The sequence below is a fragment of the Diabrotica undecimpunctata genome, chromosome 1 (assembly GCF_040954645.1).
Source record: "Diabrotica undecimpunctata isolate CICGRU chromosome 1, icDiaUnde3, whole genome shotgun sequence".
Classification (NCBI taxonomy): Eukaryota; Metazoa; Arthropoda; class Insecta; order Coleoptera; family Chrysomelidae; genus Diabrotica; species Diabrotica undecimpunctata.
In genome coordinates, this window is record NC_092803.1 from 151,679,660 (window position 1) to 151,698,075 (window position 18,416).

At 32.6% G+C, this 18,416-nt stretch overlaps 1 protein-coding gene across 2 annotated transcripts in view; it reads right to left on the reverse strand.

The window, feature by feature from the left end:
- The window catches only part of LOC140432381 (ATP-binding cassette sub-family G member 1), a 176,288-nt gene that overhangs the window by 45,927 nt on the left and 111,945 nt on the right, over positions 1-18,416 (reverse strand). For both annotated transcript variants that reach the window (XM_072520235.1, XM_072520236.1), the window contains exons 3-4: positions 16,193-16,388; positions 10,890-11,035 (exon numbers count right to left, since the gene is read on the reverse strand). In XM_072520235.1, the coding sequence (XP_072376336.1) occupies positions 10,890-11,035; positions 16,193-16,388 (342 nt within the window). The remainder of the gene's footprint in view (positions 1-10,889; positions 11,036-16,192; positions 16,389-18,416) is intronic.

An 18,416-nucleotide genomic window follows, 5' to 3' on the forward strand; every position in this document is an offset into this window, starting at 1 on the left:
TGGTAAGGCTAGGTACTTATCGGACCGCCTATGTTTTTTTTTATAATTTTTACCCATTTTGAGAATATGTCGCAAGCGGGCTAGGCAATTAACTCCTATTCGCTTCACTGTCGAATCATTTAGTAGCGTTGGATTGATCCCTGGACCAGGACAGAAAAATAAAAAGGGTACCGTAGTAGTTTAAAATTCTAAATGAATCTGCTACTTAGACTAGAATACTGTTGTGTGATCAACCTATGGGGGAGCAGTATGGTAAGAGATAAGAGCTTGCCGCTTGGTCATACTTCTCAATGGATCCCTACTGGATATTCGTGTAAACGCCTAAATAAAATGGATATATACATATATATATATATATATATATATATATATATATATATATATATATATCTATATATATACATTTATGATTTCTATGGTTTTCTGGGTTTGACTCCGCATTAAGTAGTTTTGGTTTTTAGGAAAACCATTTTTTTGACAACGTTTCGGCAAGTTCACACTTGCCATTGTAAAGTCAGATTAGTTCTACTTCATCTTGATATTCGAAGAGAACTTAACAACTATCAGAGAATACAATATACAAATTATACAAATATACGCTTCAACGATTATTTACACTGACGAAGAAATAGAGGAACTCTACAGTAACGTAACTGAAGCATTAAATAACAATAAAAGTCACTTTAAATATTCATTTGGTGACTTTAATGTCAAAGCGGGAAAGAGAAATGGTAAGAAACATGTCATGGGAAAGTATGGAGTGTGAGAGAAATGAAAGGGGAGAACGACTGGTTTATTTTGCATACTACCAAAACATACCCAATGCAAATACATTCTTTGAAAAAAGATTTAACATAAAATGGACTTGGGCAGCACCAAGTGGAACCACTAAGAACGAAATTGACTTTATTCTAACGAACAAGATTGCTACAATAAAAGATGCCAGTGTAATAAATTTCAACCGGAGGCCCGCAACAACAAAATGAACATAGTGAACTGTCTAATAAAACCAAAATAATGCCAAAACAAAGAAGAGAAATGAAAGTAAGTAGCCATATACAGAGGATACAATACAAAAAACTTTGTAAGATAAGAAGGAAAAGTTTTAAGATAAGCATAAATCATTGGGAGTAAGCAAACTGTTGCTTTACTCGTGACTAAATTCTACAGCGAACTATACAAAACCCCTGAAACACTTAAATACGCAATCAATAACTAAGAAGATGTATCAGAAGTCCTTTCAATGAATAGACAATTACAAAAATAAAACGGGGTAAAGCACCTGGAATAGATGGCATAATAGTGGAACTACTTAAATTCGCTGGCAAAAAACCTGGAAAATCTTAGCAGGCATATTTACGAACTGTCTAAGATCGAGATGTATACCAGACCACTGGAATACAGCAAACCTAATTCTCATCATAAGAAAGGTTGTAAAGGGGATATCAAAAACTGCAAACTTATAACCACTCCACCTAAAGAAAAAAGCATTCGACCAGTATATACTACCAACATACGGCTAAGAAACTTGAACATTAAAGAAACATATAATAGCGAAACTCAAAGTCACTCAAAGATCAATGGATCGATGCATGCTAGGTATAACAAAGAGAGATATAAAAAGAATAGAATGTATCATACAGACAACCAAGGTTACTGTTGTAATCCACATAATTAAATCTTTAAAGTGGCATTGGGTGGGATATTTAGCGAGAAGAACTGACAATAGATGGTCCAGTAGAATTACACTGTGCTATCTAAGAGACGTCAAGAAACCAAGGAGACGTTTAAATTTAAGATGGGACAATGATATAAGGAAAAAAGCCGGTAAGAATGGCAAAGAAAAGCCAATATTAGACAATCGTGGACAGAAATAAAGAACGACTATGTAAGGGAGTCTGTACCATAATCCGTAGAATAAGCTGAGAATAATAAAGATAATTTCAAAAGCCTATAATATATTGTAGATGTATCTCTAAGGGTCCAGCTTTCGGCAACTAAGAGAAGTATTACATTCATATACATTGGTTTTGTATAGAAGTCTATATCTGTAGTATATACTTTATTTATAGAAAATCAACAATGCGAACTAAAGTCATTTATTTAAAAGGCTTTTAATAATAACATTTTGTTTAAATTACTATTTTGATAAGTAGCTAAAATTGAAAATGCGTGTTTTATTTAAAAACGTCCGGGTAATTTGCATACAAAATACATAATATAATTAAGGAACACGACATATTTTATGTGTGTCATACTAATTCTTGGTAAATCAGCTGCAAATTTATTGTTTACATAAATTTACTAGTCTATTTCATATTGCATTAAGAATACAAAAAATGAATACATAATCAAATAATAAGAAAAATATGAAGGGCAAATGATGCTTCCACATAAGTACAAAAAATATAAGAACGTGATAAAAATTACGACAATTTAGAACGACTATTATCTAATATACAAACGAAAAAAGAAGTATTGAAAAAAAATATTTTATGTCAGTTCAGGTACCCAAACTGAATACCCCCAACATTTAGAATCAACAGAGAAAAAGCCAAAAATTACAGAATATAAATGCCATTATGTAGTCGTTACCAACTTAATCCCAATTTACACCCATATACAAGTTGTTCACTTTATTAAAGAGAAGCTGGGTATCAAGGAATATATTAGATGTTATGCCCTTCTTCAAGATTCCGACACAGCGAGTGGTTCCTCATTTAAAATAAGCATACAATCTAAAACCTCCATTGACTTATTATTTAATAAGGAAATTTGGCCACCTGGTGTAAACATTAAATGGTCTACAGAATCTTCATATTCCGAACCAATGCCTTTATCTGAGTCAAATATGAGTTCTAAGAATATCAGAAGCCCCGTTATCTTGGAAAATCCAATTACCATTTTAAGCAACAACAAAAGTAAAGTGGAAAATACAAGAATACTCACAGACAAGCAGGCCATCGAAATTTGCAAACCGAAGAATGCTTTCCATTCTCATATTAACTTCATTAAGAATGATACTTTGGAACCAACGATAAATCTGGATCCTTTGACATCATCAAGAGTTAGATTAAACAATAACGCGAACAGTCAATATCTTCTAGCAAGATTAAGAGAAACGGATATCTTGAAAGCCATTAAACTACATCTTGCTTTTCTACATGACCAACCTGCTTCAGTATGTTACGAAGGATTCACCAAGACAAGCGTTAAACTCTTTTTGGCTTCCGAAGGACTTTCCACTATTATGGAATTGGTAAACCTGAGGTGGAAGCTGATCTTGCTGCTTTTAGGTTCCTAAAAATCAAGGAAAAGTCACCGAAAATACTATTCCGTTGCCTCTCCCCAACGAAACTTGTTCTGAATATGACGTGTTCTGTGGGACTAGAAACCTCACATTTTTATAGTGATAACAACTTTAGCATAGTTCTGATTAATATTCGTTATATAAGATATAAAACAGATAAATTATTTTTGTTTCTAGAGGAATTAGGATTTCCCCCGATAGTTGCGGTTACCGAACACTGGCTTAAAGTTAACCAGCCTATTTTTTGTAGAAAAATATACCACAATTGCTAGGTATGATCGTCCATGTTCAGCTCATGGTGGGACCCTAATTCTTTTTACAAATAATGATTTCTTTCCCATAACAAAATATGACTTTCTGTTGAATAAATCCTATTTTGAGTTTTCATTGGTTCATAACAAGAATCTTAATCTATACATTCCCTGCATTTATAGATCACCTGACTCTTCTACGGAACTATTTTTTCAGAACCTGTTAAATTTGTTAGACGAATATGTCCAATAAAAGCAGAAAAATTCTATGCGGTGATTTAAATATTAATTACGCTGTTGCTTGTGCTACCTACGTATCCTTGGTCAATATATTCGAATCGTATGGTTTCACAATGCACGTTAATTCTCCTACAAGAATTACTAAAACAACATCTACCATAATTGATTATATTGTCTTAGATTTCTCACCCCTTGATGTACGTTCTACAATTATTAATGCAGGACTCTCTGACCATTAAGCAGTATATACCAAGTTTAACAATCTTAACAAAAAATTCTCGAAAACCCAACGTTTAGGTAGGATTTTTTCAGCCCAGAATTTTCGTAAATTCTAAAATTTGTGATTGACTTCTGGATGGCACTTTCCCTCTGTGGACGTGGCCTATAATTTCAGTAATTTTTTAATAAGCTTGTCTGTATTTTCAATAAAGCATTTCCTTTAATTACAATTACGTCAAAACATCACAAACCCTGGACTACCAAGGGTATCCGCATATCAGCCAAGAATATGCGTTCAATACTGTACATCAAGAAATTTACTACCATTGTCTTTGTCATTGAATATATCTCCAAGTACAGAGGAACCTATCTAAAACTTATCAAAACAGCTAAAAAAATGTACTATGAGAATCGTCTGGGAAGCTCTAAATATGTTGCAAGGGAATCGGTCCATAATAAACGATCTTCGAAATAAATCTAACACAGCTCAAACATTTTCTCTTCCAAACCCTGAAAATCTAAATAAAGACTTCGCTAATGTGAGTAAAAATATAACTAAAAGTGAAACTGGAACAAACCATGAAGTGGAAATATCCAGGAGTGGCTAGTATACCTGTTGAATACAAAGCACGTGGTGTTCGTGTGTATTAAGGTATAAATAAAATTGCTTATTACAAGCTTAAATTTTTTATTTTAAGAAGATCTTTTCGGAATTAAATCATTCCATCATCAGTTAAATAAAAAGTTGTTAAAAAACATTGTATGGCCACTTAAAAAAAACTTTCGAAGGACATCCGTATTAAAATATAATCCTCATGGTTTTATCAAGGTAAATGCAATAGACTTAACTTATTGATTATTAAAAACTGAAGATGGGGGCATCTTACATGACCCCCTGTAGCTGGTGAAGTTTTTTCGACTTACATTACCTCTGATCTGTTCTGGAGTCTTGGGCTAACTGAGTTGGTAACTTGGGCTAGTTAGCCCAAGACTCCAGAACAGATCAGAGGTAATGTAAGTCGAAAAAACTTCACCAGCTACAGGGGGTCATGTAAGATGCCCCCATCTTCAGTTTTTAATAATCAATAAGTTAAGTCTATTGCATTTACCTTGATAAAACCATGAGGATTATATTTTAATACGGATGTCCTTCGAAAGTTTTTTTTAAGTGGCCATACAATGTTTTTTAACAACTTTTTATTTAACTGATGATGGAATGATTTAATTCCGAAAAGATCTTCTTAAAATAAAAAATTTAAGCTTGTAATAAGCAATTTTTTTTATACCTTAATACACACGAACACCACGTGCTTTGTAAAAATATAACATCTGCTGTTTTAACACAACAAGATCCTATTTCCTATCTTTCCAATTCAAAAAAGGTCTCGAATTCATTCTTTATAATACCAGTTGATAAATCTGAACTGATCCAAACAATCAGTAGTATCAAAAGCAAATCTTCCTGTAGTACTGATGAACTATACAGAAAAATTTTCTTAAATCTCACAAATAATGTGTTGGAAGTCCTGGTCTCACTAATCAACGATTCCTTTGAAAAAGGTATATTTTAAGAGTGCCTAAAGACAGCTATTATTGTTCCTCTTCGTAAGGGCAGTGATAAATCTAATTTCTGCACTATAGACCTATTGCCTTACTACCTGTTCTATCCCAAATTATCGAGAGACTTATAAAAGCCCGACTTATGTCGTTTCTCGTTGAAAACAACATTTTATCACAAAGTCAGTTTGGCTTTATATCTAATAAATAACCAGCGATGCTATGTTTTCTGTACTACATGAGGTCTCTCAAGCAATAAACAATAATCTTTATACTGCCACTGTTTTTTGTGACTATGCCAAAGGTTTTGATTGTGTAAATCATGAAATTTTGATAAAAACACTTTCTAAAAAAAACTAAAAAAATTTCTACGGAATTCGAAGTATTTCTTTGAATTGGTTCCAATCTTACTTGAGGAAAAGGAAACAACTAGTTCGAGCAAATGATACTGACTCTAGTCACAAAAGCATTGTATGTAGAGTACCACAAGGTTCAGTACTGGGTCCTCTAGTTTTCCTTATCTTTATAAACGACATCACTAACTTAAAAATCGATGAAAAATTTTTTCTTTTTGTTGATGATACCAGTATTACCAGGAAGAAGATAAAAAGCATTAAGAGATTCGTGATGTGGTGCTATCGGCGAATATTAAGAATAAGTTTTGTTGACCGAGTCACAAATAAAGAAGTATTACGGCGAATGGACAAAAGGCCTATAGAATATAAATATGCTTTATAGTCACTGAAAAGTGTACAATTTTAGGGAGACAAAAGTCAAAAAATAACAATAACAATTACAATTTACTGAAATTACATCAATCGTCAATGTCACAAAAATAAAATAAACAATTCATTGCAAAATTTAAATAAATTGCTAATTGTATAATAAAACCTTGCAAACTAATAAATTAAAGTTCCTGTATATAATATATGATACCCAAATATAAATAAAAATACTTTTTTCCATTCTTCTTCTTCTCGTGCCACTCCTAGCGGAGATTGGAAATCATCATGGCCACTGCGACTTTGTTAGCAGCGCGCCTAAAAAGTTCAATCGAACTACACCCTAACCATTCACGTAGATTACAAAGCCACGACATTTTTCTTCTTCCCACACTTCTTTTGCCCTTAATTTTGCCCTGCATGATATTTCTTAAAAGTTCGTACTTTTCACCTCTCACAATGTGCCCCAAATATTCCATCTTTCTAGTTTTTATCTCATTTAGAATTTCGCATCTTTTGTCTAAAGTTTGGAGTACTTGCGTGTTAGTAACGCGGTCCATCCATGATATTCTGAGAATGCGCCTATAGCACCACATCTCGAAAGCTTCGATGTTTTTTTTTTGTGGTCAACTGTTTTAGTGTCCAAGCCTCTACTCCATACAACAGGGTAGAAAAGACATAACACCGCAGCATTCGTATTCGTAACTTTATATTGATATCACGATTGCAAAAGAGTTTGCGCATTCTATTAAAGACTGATTTAGCGATTTCTATTCTACATCTAATCTCTTTTGTTTGATCAGTATCGTCTGTGATCCAAGCACCTAGATATTTATAACAGGACACACGCTCAATCGTTGTATTGTCTATTACAAGATTAGCTCTGATGTTCTTTGATTTCGTGATTACCATAAATTTAGTTTTTTTCAAATTAATTTTCAAGCCGTAACTGTTACAGTATATATTGAGACTTTGAACGAGATGTTGTAGTTCTACTAGCGTTCCCGTTAGGAGAACCGTATCGTCAGCATACCTTATATTGTTGATCGTCTCACCATTTATTATCAGACCAAGATCTTCTTCCTCGAGTGCTTGTTCACAAATAGCTTCACTATACAGATTAAATAAAAGTGGCGACAAGATGCATCCCTGCCGGACTCCTCGACGGATTTGAATTTCTTCTGTTAGCCTACCCTCAACCTTCACATTTGCTGTTTGATTCCAATATAGGTTGCATATAATTCGAATATCTCGGCTGTCTATATTTTTCTTTATTAGAATTTGTCTTAGTGGTTCATGTTGTACTTTGTCAAAGGCCTTTTCGAAATCAATAAAGCAGGTGTAAATTTCTTGGTTCATGTCTAAGCATCTCTGTGAGAGAACGTTCATTGCAAACAGAGCCTCCCTTGTACCCAGCCCTTTTCTGAATCCCATCTGAGTGTTTTTTCCCACTTTTTTCCATAGCTAATGTTAAAGTGTTGCTATAATAACTGTTTTGAGTAGATAAAGTATCACTTTAACCGCAAGGGTAGATAAAGTGACACTTTAACAGCAAGAGTAGATAAAATGTTTTAACTATTTTTTATTCAATAAAATTTACAAATTTAAACAGATTAAGGATTAAAAACAACTGAAATTTTACAATTAACATTATTAGAAATATGGAAAGTTTCGAACTTGGATTTAAGGTTCGAATCGGTTTGTAAATGCCCCTTTGTCCGCTTCTTGTCGATCGACGATGATAGGTATAATAAAAGGTTGAAGTTGTGGAGTAAAAGTGTTGATTTATTGACAGCTACTGGTATTTACACAATATGATGTTCGTTAGGTAACTACTTATGATTGACTGTAGTAGACTGCGCTCACACGAGCTCAAATCCCCAATTTATAATCTCACAAATATTTCATACCTAAGAACAGAGGTTATTGCTTCCTATCATACCATACCAACTTTGCACTATTAGCTTACATTACAATTTAATCTAGGCCACCATTGCAATACTTAGGAAGTTCAATTAGAAAAAAATATATTATTCGACAATTCATTAACAGGTGAATGGACTTTAATTATTAAAATATTACTCGATATCATTTTCACAATGTTACTTATACACGGTGAAACTATAATAGATTAAGAAGTTAAAAATAATGTGATATTACAAATTAAGGGGTTAATTTGTGATTGAACAAATATCTATTTTTGGAGCATCACAACTTGTACTCGTTTGCTTAAACAGTTGATTCGAGGTACTGGATTGATTTTCTGGTCCGCCAAGTATACACTTGGATACAGCAATCTTATTGCTTATTGACTCTTCAAAAACCAAAACGTAACATTTGTTGACAGAGTAATTCATATCCCTAGCAACGGAACAACACAATTGCGATTTTTGTGCTAAAAATTACAATTTTCTTTCAAATTCTATTTTTCACCTGAACTTGAAGTCTTGCTATAGAAAAAATGTTGTATTGCACACGACCATAAAATCGCATTATCTTCTCGAGCATAATTAGCGTAGCTAAAAAACGCTCTCGAAGATAAAGTACAATTTTATCGTCTTGTACAATAAATAACTATTAGTTAATTGCTTTTAGATAGATTAGATAGGCTTTTGTCATGTTCGGGAAAGTTGTTGCAGATTTAAAGTTGTAAAGGCAGATGTTTGTATATATTTTTTTGCAGAATACAATATAGATTCTTTATAAACTCAGTGGACGTGATCAGTAAATAATTATCAAAGGTTGAATTTCTGGTGGAGTAGTCAAAATTGGGACATTTACTTCAAAAACATGTAGGTGTTTAAAGAATTAAGCAAACATTTTCTCAAGATATAAAAAGAGAGAAGCGTTAAAATTTCGTGACTTTTAAAGTAGCTTCCGAAATGTGCTGTTCTTCTGAGGCCAAACAGATACCTTATTGCTCTTGTTTGTAATTTAAAAATAACATTAAATTAGGCAGCTGTACTAGAACCCGTATCGAAGATGAGACTCGAAAAAAGAAAAATATGTTATTTTGAAAGATGTTAAATTGATTTCTTTCGAAACAGATCTTCTTGGATAGCAGACTGAGGCTAGTTTCTTACTTAACAAATCGATATAAACGGACCATTTGAGGTTACTATCTATTAAAACACGAAGAAATTTTACCGAATCAACAATACTGATTTGGCTGTTATTAAGAAGCAAGGATTAAAGAGCTCCTTTATAGGATAATGCTACTGACTTTTTTACCTTAAAAGAGAGTAAATTAGAGTGGAACCAGGTTTTTATTTGTAAGTAGATCAGAAGCTATAATTGTATAAAGATTTGCAATATTAGAGTTGCTCCAAGTGATACTAGTATCATTAGTAAAAAATCCATCGATTTTTAAATTAGTTAGTAATTTTAAATAAGTAAAGATAAGGAAAAGAGTAGAGGATTGGAACAATTCTGGTACTCCACATACAATGCTTTTGTGGCTAGAATCAGTTTCATTTGCTCTTACCAGTTTTTTTCCTATTTCCCAAGTAAGATTGGAACCAATGCAAAGAAATACCTCGTATAGAAAAAGTCGTGATTTACACAAGCAAAAGCAGTGTCACAAATAACAGTGGCAGTGTAAAGATTATTGATTAAAGTACTTTATAATCCTCTATTAGCATTACTGGTTAATTTATTAGATAAAAAGCCGAAACGATTTTGTGATAAAATTTTTTTTTTAAAGAGAAAGGATGTAAGTCGGGTCTCTCAATAATTTTTGATAGTACCTGTAGTAAGGCTACACGGTCTACAATTGCAGGCATTAGATTTTTCAACATGAAGAGGAATAATAATGGCTGTCTTTAGGCACTTTGAAAATGTACCTTTTTAAATAAATCATTAATTAGTGAGACCAGGACTTTCAACACATTTTTTGGGAGATTTGAGAAAATTTTAATTGATAGCCCATCAGTACTGCAGGAAGATTTGCTTTTGATACTATTGATTGTTTGGATCAGTTCAAATTTATTAACTGATCTTATAAAGAATGAACTTCAGTTTTTCACCGATCATATTGCTTCCCCGATCATAACACTTCCTCCTCTAAGTACACGAATACGTCGGTCATCTAATTTTGTGCTACCTGGTGCTCTTTGTGCCTTTGTGCTCAATCTTGTGCTACCTGGATAACTCAGGAATCCCATTTGCTATTTAACGTGTAAATGTCACCATCATAAATATTATTTACCAAATTTTGGATAAAAGTGTTAATAAATAATTTTTAAAATATCAGTTCATCAAGATTTAAAATGTACAGGATGTATGTAAATCGTCGTACAGCAAGGACACAAGTAAAAAACGCTGCCATTTTAATGGATTATGCCAATCTTAGGATTAGTACAATAAATATTATGCTTGTTTTCGAGTACCAATTTTCAGAATTTATCACATAAGAGCGACAAAGTTATGATCTTCAGCAACCATCATAGATTACTTTGTTTCAAGGAGGCTTTTTGCTTACCGTAGTGAACAACAATCAAAAGTCTCTTCATCTCTTCTATTATATGAATGCATTATAGAAAAAGGAATGTCTAAATAGTTTTCAAAAAAGAGATAATCAGTACTACTTACGTAGTTGGTTCGTCCAAAAAAAGAATTGGTGGATTATCGACTAATTCCAAAGCTATTGATAACCTTTTCCTTTGACCACCAGATAGAGCTTGGCATCTAGTATTCTTTGATTTTAATAAGCTTAAATTGGTCAGGATTTCGTTAATCTGAAAGAAACAAATAACAATCAAAAATCAAACTACAACTTAATCAAAAATGAATAATCTTAATAAATTAGATGCCTGCGAGTTGTGGTGTTACCGTCAGATCAGAATCCCGTGGACAGCACACCTATCTAACTAATGTGTGCTGGAGACCATGTACAAAGAGCGAGATTTGATCAATATCATCAAAATAAGAAAGAAATATAATGAGATGATCTAAATATCGCTTGCTCCAGTTGATCATTCAGGGCAAAATCGAAGTAAACGCTGGGTCGGAAGAAAGCAACTAACCTGGCTACGTAACATTAAACAATGGACAGGCCAAACGCGCTCGAAATCAATGTTCAATAAAATTTGTATAAGCTCGATGGTAAAAATTCGATATCTTTTGATCCGATGATTGTTCTATCAACAAAAATCAAGATATATTGTAAAGGTTTAGAATGCAGCATTTGTACGCAGTTTTCGTGTTTTGCGCAAATAAACTGAGTTTTTATAAAGGCGTTAAATAAATAAACTTTGCGCGATTTTTGCCAATTTCTATTATTCTCATGAGATCAATGTAATTTATTTCTTTTATTAATGCTCTTTTTCAATTACACTAGTACGTTTTTCAAAACGACCTATTTTTTGCTACAAATTTTACTCAAAACCATCTTCTTGGAGGCATTTTCCGTGACGTGCGATCGTTTGCAATGTAAAAATATAAATTCTGCGTTTTTTAGTCATATTTCAAATGCCTCATAATTGTTGCCACAACTCAAAATTCAAGTTTTATGTTATAGGTTTTAAATACTGATCTCTATAAACCGAAAGTGCACTATGATCGGTCAATTAAAGTGATACATTTTATTGATCTCATGAAAATTGTAAAAAATGGCAAAAATCGCGCAACGTTTATTTATTTAACAGATTTATAGAAACTGACTTCACTTGCGACAAAATATAAAAATCGTATACAAAATCTGCACTCTTTTCCTTTAAAACGCATTTTGATTTTTGCCGATTGGACAATCTGATCACAAGATATCGAATTTTTATCAGATTTATCAGCGCAACTGACATTCAAAATCGCTGGTCGATTTAAGCGTTGTTACTGAGAGAACAGTTCATTCTACAGAAAAAGTGCTAATTAACATTTTTGTTCAAAATTATCCCAGTTAAATTTTTTGTTTAAAACATTTTTTTCTACGGAGTACAGGTTTTTGGTAAATCGATTTTTTGAGTTTGTACCTGTCTACGAGGGAGGTTTTAGGGGGAAGCACAGATAGGGGAGATAAAAGTGGTTACCGTTTTTGAATCTTTTTGCGGTCCCAAAATTAATATTCTCGGCAAAATTCATAGTGTTCGTATGATTTTTAGGAGTCAAATCTCTGAAGACTGGACTATTTGTTACTGTACAGTATACATTTTTTAATTGTACAGTCATTTTTTTTATACCGTATTGCTTATATTATTGTTTAATAAATATATGTTGTGTACATTATATACAGTGTTAATTCATTTATAATCGTTCTGATCAATTTTTTAAATTACAATATGTTATTTAGTACAGTATTATTATTATTATTATTACAGTAACGATTTTTATCTCTCTTTATAACGATCTCTCCTTAACGATAAAAATTCCTGGTCCCTTGCATATCTTTATAATAGAGAGAGAGAGAGGACTGTAGTACTAAATTGTACTAAATTTTTAACACAAAAAGTAAAGAAATAAAAAGTTTAGTGAAGGAAACTATATTGATATTAAAACACAAAAATTTGTCAATATAATGTCTATAATTTCTCCTTGTCCTCTTTTGTTAATCCTATACATTCCTTATAGATGTCCGATTACAACGAATACACTTGCGCACGTCAGTGAATTTATCTCCATCTGTGATCGTGCCCTAAACAAACACCTGGTAACTTGCGCTTTCGCATTAATGGTCTGTCAACTTTTTTTTGTTGATGCTTTCTACTATGGTATAATCAGCAAAGCACCGGAAATAAAACTTGTACTTAGTCCTTCAGATGTGACTACCTCACTTTATTTTGCAGCCTCATTTTTGTCATATTTATCTGAGGTGAAAACTGCATCACTCTAATCGTCGCTGGAATCTGTACCATGTGTGTAAGACCAAGATAAGTCACTGTCTTCATCTGAGATGTGGGTTTGAAAAATTTTATTCAGCCCTCTTTTTCTAATTTTCTTTGATTGAATACTCTGGAATGGTTTGCTTTTATTTTTTTACTCCGCTGTCACTACTGCAGGATGGCTGTTCTTTGAAATTTGTATTGTTATTGCCAGTTGGTTCAATTTCTGGTTCCGTTACAGGATTTTCTCGGAAATCTTTCGTGATTATTTTAATGTCTTGTTGTGTCCGACAACTAGGTGTAAAGGCAGTATTCTGAATTGCATTTGTATTGAATGGCCATATCTTAGTTGCTTTAATTCTCAAACACATTTTTTTGCGCCATTGCATTTTTCCAAATTGAAGTAAATATTTGCCCAAATTTTGCTAGGTTGATGGTATGCTCGTTGTTGTGGTTCACCCAATAATTTAATACTACCTCGTCCCAGTAAGACTCAAAACTCCTGAAGACAACTTTATCAAGTGGTTGAAGGTGGTGTTGGTCGGTAGACAAAACAGATTTACTTTTTTCCGTTGGGCTCCTACAATTCGAATGTCTACATGAGATGAAGCTCCATCAAAAATTAAAAGAGCTTTTCAAGCATTTTTGAATTGACAGAAGTGATCTATTCAATCTATAAATTCTTCTGCTGTCATGCTTCCTTTCTTAGTCATTATAACTTTTGTGGCGGAATGCTGTTGCCACATGAAACTATTGTTACATTTTGCGACGATGTGCCTCTATTTAGAACCTTTAGTAGCAGCTAATACATTTTGTTGCCAACATATTGTTGGTGATGGGGTGTAACCTGGTATCCTTTTTTATTCATATTATACTTTGAGTAGGATTCCCTCCTAAAATTTTCTCATATAAAATCTCTCCTGCATGATTCAATTTTTGAGATCTAGTCTTTTTTTTTCAGTTTTTTGACGCTGTTGCAGATAAGATAAAGATTGTCATGATGATTGTCAAAATTCGTCACGTATAGGCATATCGTATCACCATATGAACAGGCAGGTTTTAGAAAAGGCTATTCAACTTCCGATCACCTGTTAACCACAAAAATATTAATAGAAAAATGTAACGAATACAAGTTTCCAGTTTTCCTAGCATTTGTAGACTACGAAAAAGCTTTCGATACCATAGAACACACGGCCGTAATAAACGCAATGCAAAATTGTAGAATAGACAGCAGATATATTAACTTAATAAAAGAAACTATGAACCAAGCTACAGCTACATACTACCTAAATGAAAATGAACACACGAACCCTGTACCATTAAACAGGGGAGTCAAACAGGGAGATACTTTATCACCCAAACTGTTCACCTTAGTTTTGGAGGACGTTTTTAAAAACCTAAATTGGAAATATAAGGGAATAAACATCAATGGCCGCTACCTCAGTAATCTACGATTTGCAGATGACATAATCCTGATAGCTACTAACCTACAAGAAATGCAAACCATGCTTTTAGAACTACGTACCGAATCTTCTAAAATAGGACTGAAAATGAATTTAAACAAAACAAAAGTAATGCACTCCGAAGACACCGTGACAATAATAAACGATAAAGTTATAGAAAAAGTTGAAGAATATATATACTTAGGACAAAAAATAATACTAAATAGGGAAATTCAAACTGAAGAAATAAAAAGAAGAAGAAAGTTAGCTTGGGCAGCATTCGGTAAACTGAACTATATACTCAGAAATCAACAAATTCAATTACATCTTAGATCTAAAGTTTTTGATGCATGCATTATTCCGATATTAACTTATGCGGCACAAACATGGACAATCACAAAAAAGAATATGAATATACTGAGTCACTCAACACGCGATGGAAAGAGCAATGCTAGGTATATCACTTAAGGACAAGAAAACAAACACATGGATAAGACAGAAAACCAAAGTCACCGATGTGGTGCAAAAATCATTAAAGTTGAAATGGGAATACGCTGGACATGTAGCTAGGAGCGATCTAAACAAATGGCACAGATCAATTTTAACCTGGAGACCATACCAACACAAAAGACCCAGAGGCAGACCTCCTATGAGATGGACAGATGATCTGAAAAGGACTGCCGGGAAAAATTGGCTACAAGTAGCGTACAATAAAAAACAATGGAAAGGAAGACTTGAAGAGGCTTATGTCTCTCTACAGATGTGGACGTGAATGGCTAGACGAAGAAGAAGAAGAAGGCATATCGTAGAACAGTGGATTGACTATATCTGGGGTATTCTGCCCTATTATCCATTTTTATAATATTCCAGGATCTCATCTTGAATTACGGAGATGAGGTACGGAGAGTCAGAATATACATATAAAGTATTTCTTACATCTGTATTGATGACACATTATTTACAATTTATAATTAAGGATTCGTATAGTACTTAATTGAAGATGTAACGCGATTTACTTGACTACGCATAACTAAGATTACATTACAATCAATTCAATTACAAAATACCGACCAAGTAAACTACATTACGATTATTGAGTAACCTGATTCCTGTCTATTTACCTTTTATAACATCAATGTTCTATTATACATCAACTCCTTACTAGGCCAACTATGTTGATAAAAACTGCTGAATCTACAAGGTTAACTTAAAGTGTAGCGAAAATGTTATGAAACAAGACACGCATGGTATTCAATACGTGTACTCTAGTTTTCTATTAAAAACAAATATTTTGTTTGAAGAAGTCTTTTCCCAGCTATCTCATTATGGATGTCTTATTCCTGCCCCTTTAACAAAAACATAGACGTTTCTTCATAATATTTTGGGGGTTAATGGGATGCTCACGTCACACAATCTTCCTATATGCCTAACCAATTCATATTCCTGAAGTTTTGTGATTAGTGGAGGAAGCCCAAGTCGTTTTTGTGAACTGTATCTACATTTAAGAAAATATTTACAATAATTGATCATATTAAAACACTGTCCTTATTTGGAGCCACTACCTTACATTTTCAGAAAATTCATTAATTTATTATGAAACTTATGGGTTCTCCACAATTGAATATCTTTTATAACTTACCAAAAATTCCCTGGATTTTTTGGTCATATTGTCAATTTTAAGTTTACTGGCAATCATCATACATTCCTCAACTGTAAACAGATTTGGTAGGCTATCATCTTGGAGTATGTAACATGATTCTTTTCTGTACTGTAAGACGCCTTTTTGCTTTCTACTAGAGCTATTACATTTTATGGTACCAGTAGTTCCAGTGACCCTACAAAAAAGTACTAAATAATGATTTTTATAATATAAAATAAAACAAGTTATTGTTTTTAATTTTTACAGAATGTATTAATCAATCTGAAATGTTTCTCTGATACATATCCACAATATCCAGTCATAACCAATTTTTATCCTATATGTTACAATTCATCTCAAATATTGAATATCTCAATACTGATAGTTACATACATGAACTAAAATATGTGGGCATAGTCCGGTAAAATAAGGATGCAACCTCGGAATGAAAGATAATAAGCTGAAAATTTGCATACGTCTTTAGTTTGATGGTATAAAACTTACCTCAAAAGTCTCATATAATCACGTGTCCGCGACTTAAGATATTTAAGGTCAAAGGTCACGAAAATGAGTTTTCTGCAAATATCTCGTTTCGCTTACACTTTATAACATTTAAGGTAGTAAGAAAAATTGTAGAATGGAAAATTCTCTTCAACTTTTGTCTCAAGTACTTTTATGTACCTTCAACCCTTCTTAAGATAGAGCGCAGAGTGGGGGACCGCTTACCTGTGTATACGGTAACGCGAAGTCAGCCAGTAGGATTCAATAAATAATAAGTTATATAGTTAATTATTCACTTAAAATACTATTATTGTCATTAAATTTTTATTATTTATTATTTAATAAACTATATTTATAGATATTAATTATAAAATATATATTTTTTATATAATATTTATTTTATTTTTAACAAACATACAATATTAAATGAAATATTTCAAATGACCTTTAATGATATTTTTAACAGCTGTATATATGATAAATTAAGATCAAGTGCAGAATTCAACAATAATCATTTTTATATTTAATTAAATACTGAAAAAATCATATTTATTATTTGTTTAAATTATATATTTATTTATTAATCCAATAATCGATTTATTAAAGTTACAAATATACCTAATATATATTCTTTTATTATGTATGGTTATTATTTTTGTATTCATTTTCTTCTTCATCGTCTTCTTCTTCTTCCTCTGACCGCTAAATATCGGATTCATCATCATCATTCTCGTTTATTAAAGTATCAGAATAAAAATATTCAAGAATATCAGGTGCATATTCACGTTCTTCATTGAAATCATCTGAAGTTGATGAAGCGTTTAGACATGATTGTCCATTACACTGCCCACAAATTAAAGTACATTGCAATCCTGATTTCCTGCATCCGCAATTAGAACCACAACCTTTCTTGCAATTGCAAAATATTGTATTCAGCAGTTCTTCTGGTGCTGGCGGTAATAATGTTGTTATTGGTTCCAGAAATTCATTTTGCATTACCCAAAGCCGAATTCTTGGGGTTCTAAATCATTTCCCAACCAAATTTGGGTCTGATAATAGACACGAATGATATGCTGACGAGCTGCTGCACTTGAAGGTGGAAGACTTGATAACTGCACTCAAAACACAGTTAAGTCTTGTTGATTTGATTGAACTGGGTGTATCGAAAAGAGTCTATATCGTCTTCCGATGTTGGAGCATTATTCGCTGCTAAGAAAATACGTACTCCATTTCCAAATAATTCTTGTACAGAGCAGTTTTTTGTTGTTTTGTTGAAATAGTTGAGGTGACTGATGTAAATGGTGATTTTTTTTCGAACATTTTAATAAACGATATTTTACCTCTCCTATAAATCGCAGAAGTCGTATCACATCCACTAAACGCGTGTAAAAATAAGATGTGTTTCTTAGAATGAGGGTATTTATCAAAACTTTTCGATGAATATAATTTTGTCTCCGCATTACCCTTACCAATTTAAAAAAAAATTCTTGTTGATGTGATTGAGCTTCGTCCTATCAAGATAACTAGCAAATCAATATCTTCTCCTACAATGACGGAAGTTTTTCCTACATGTTCAGACTTTCAGACTCTGCAATAGCTGTTTCTACAATGAGAACATCAGCATCACCTCTGGCTTGTTTTGTAGTGATATTAACAGCTTTTAATTTGTCGATAAGCATGTCTATAAAGATTTTTTTATTAGATGTGTTCAATAAAAATTGTT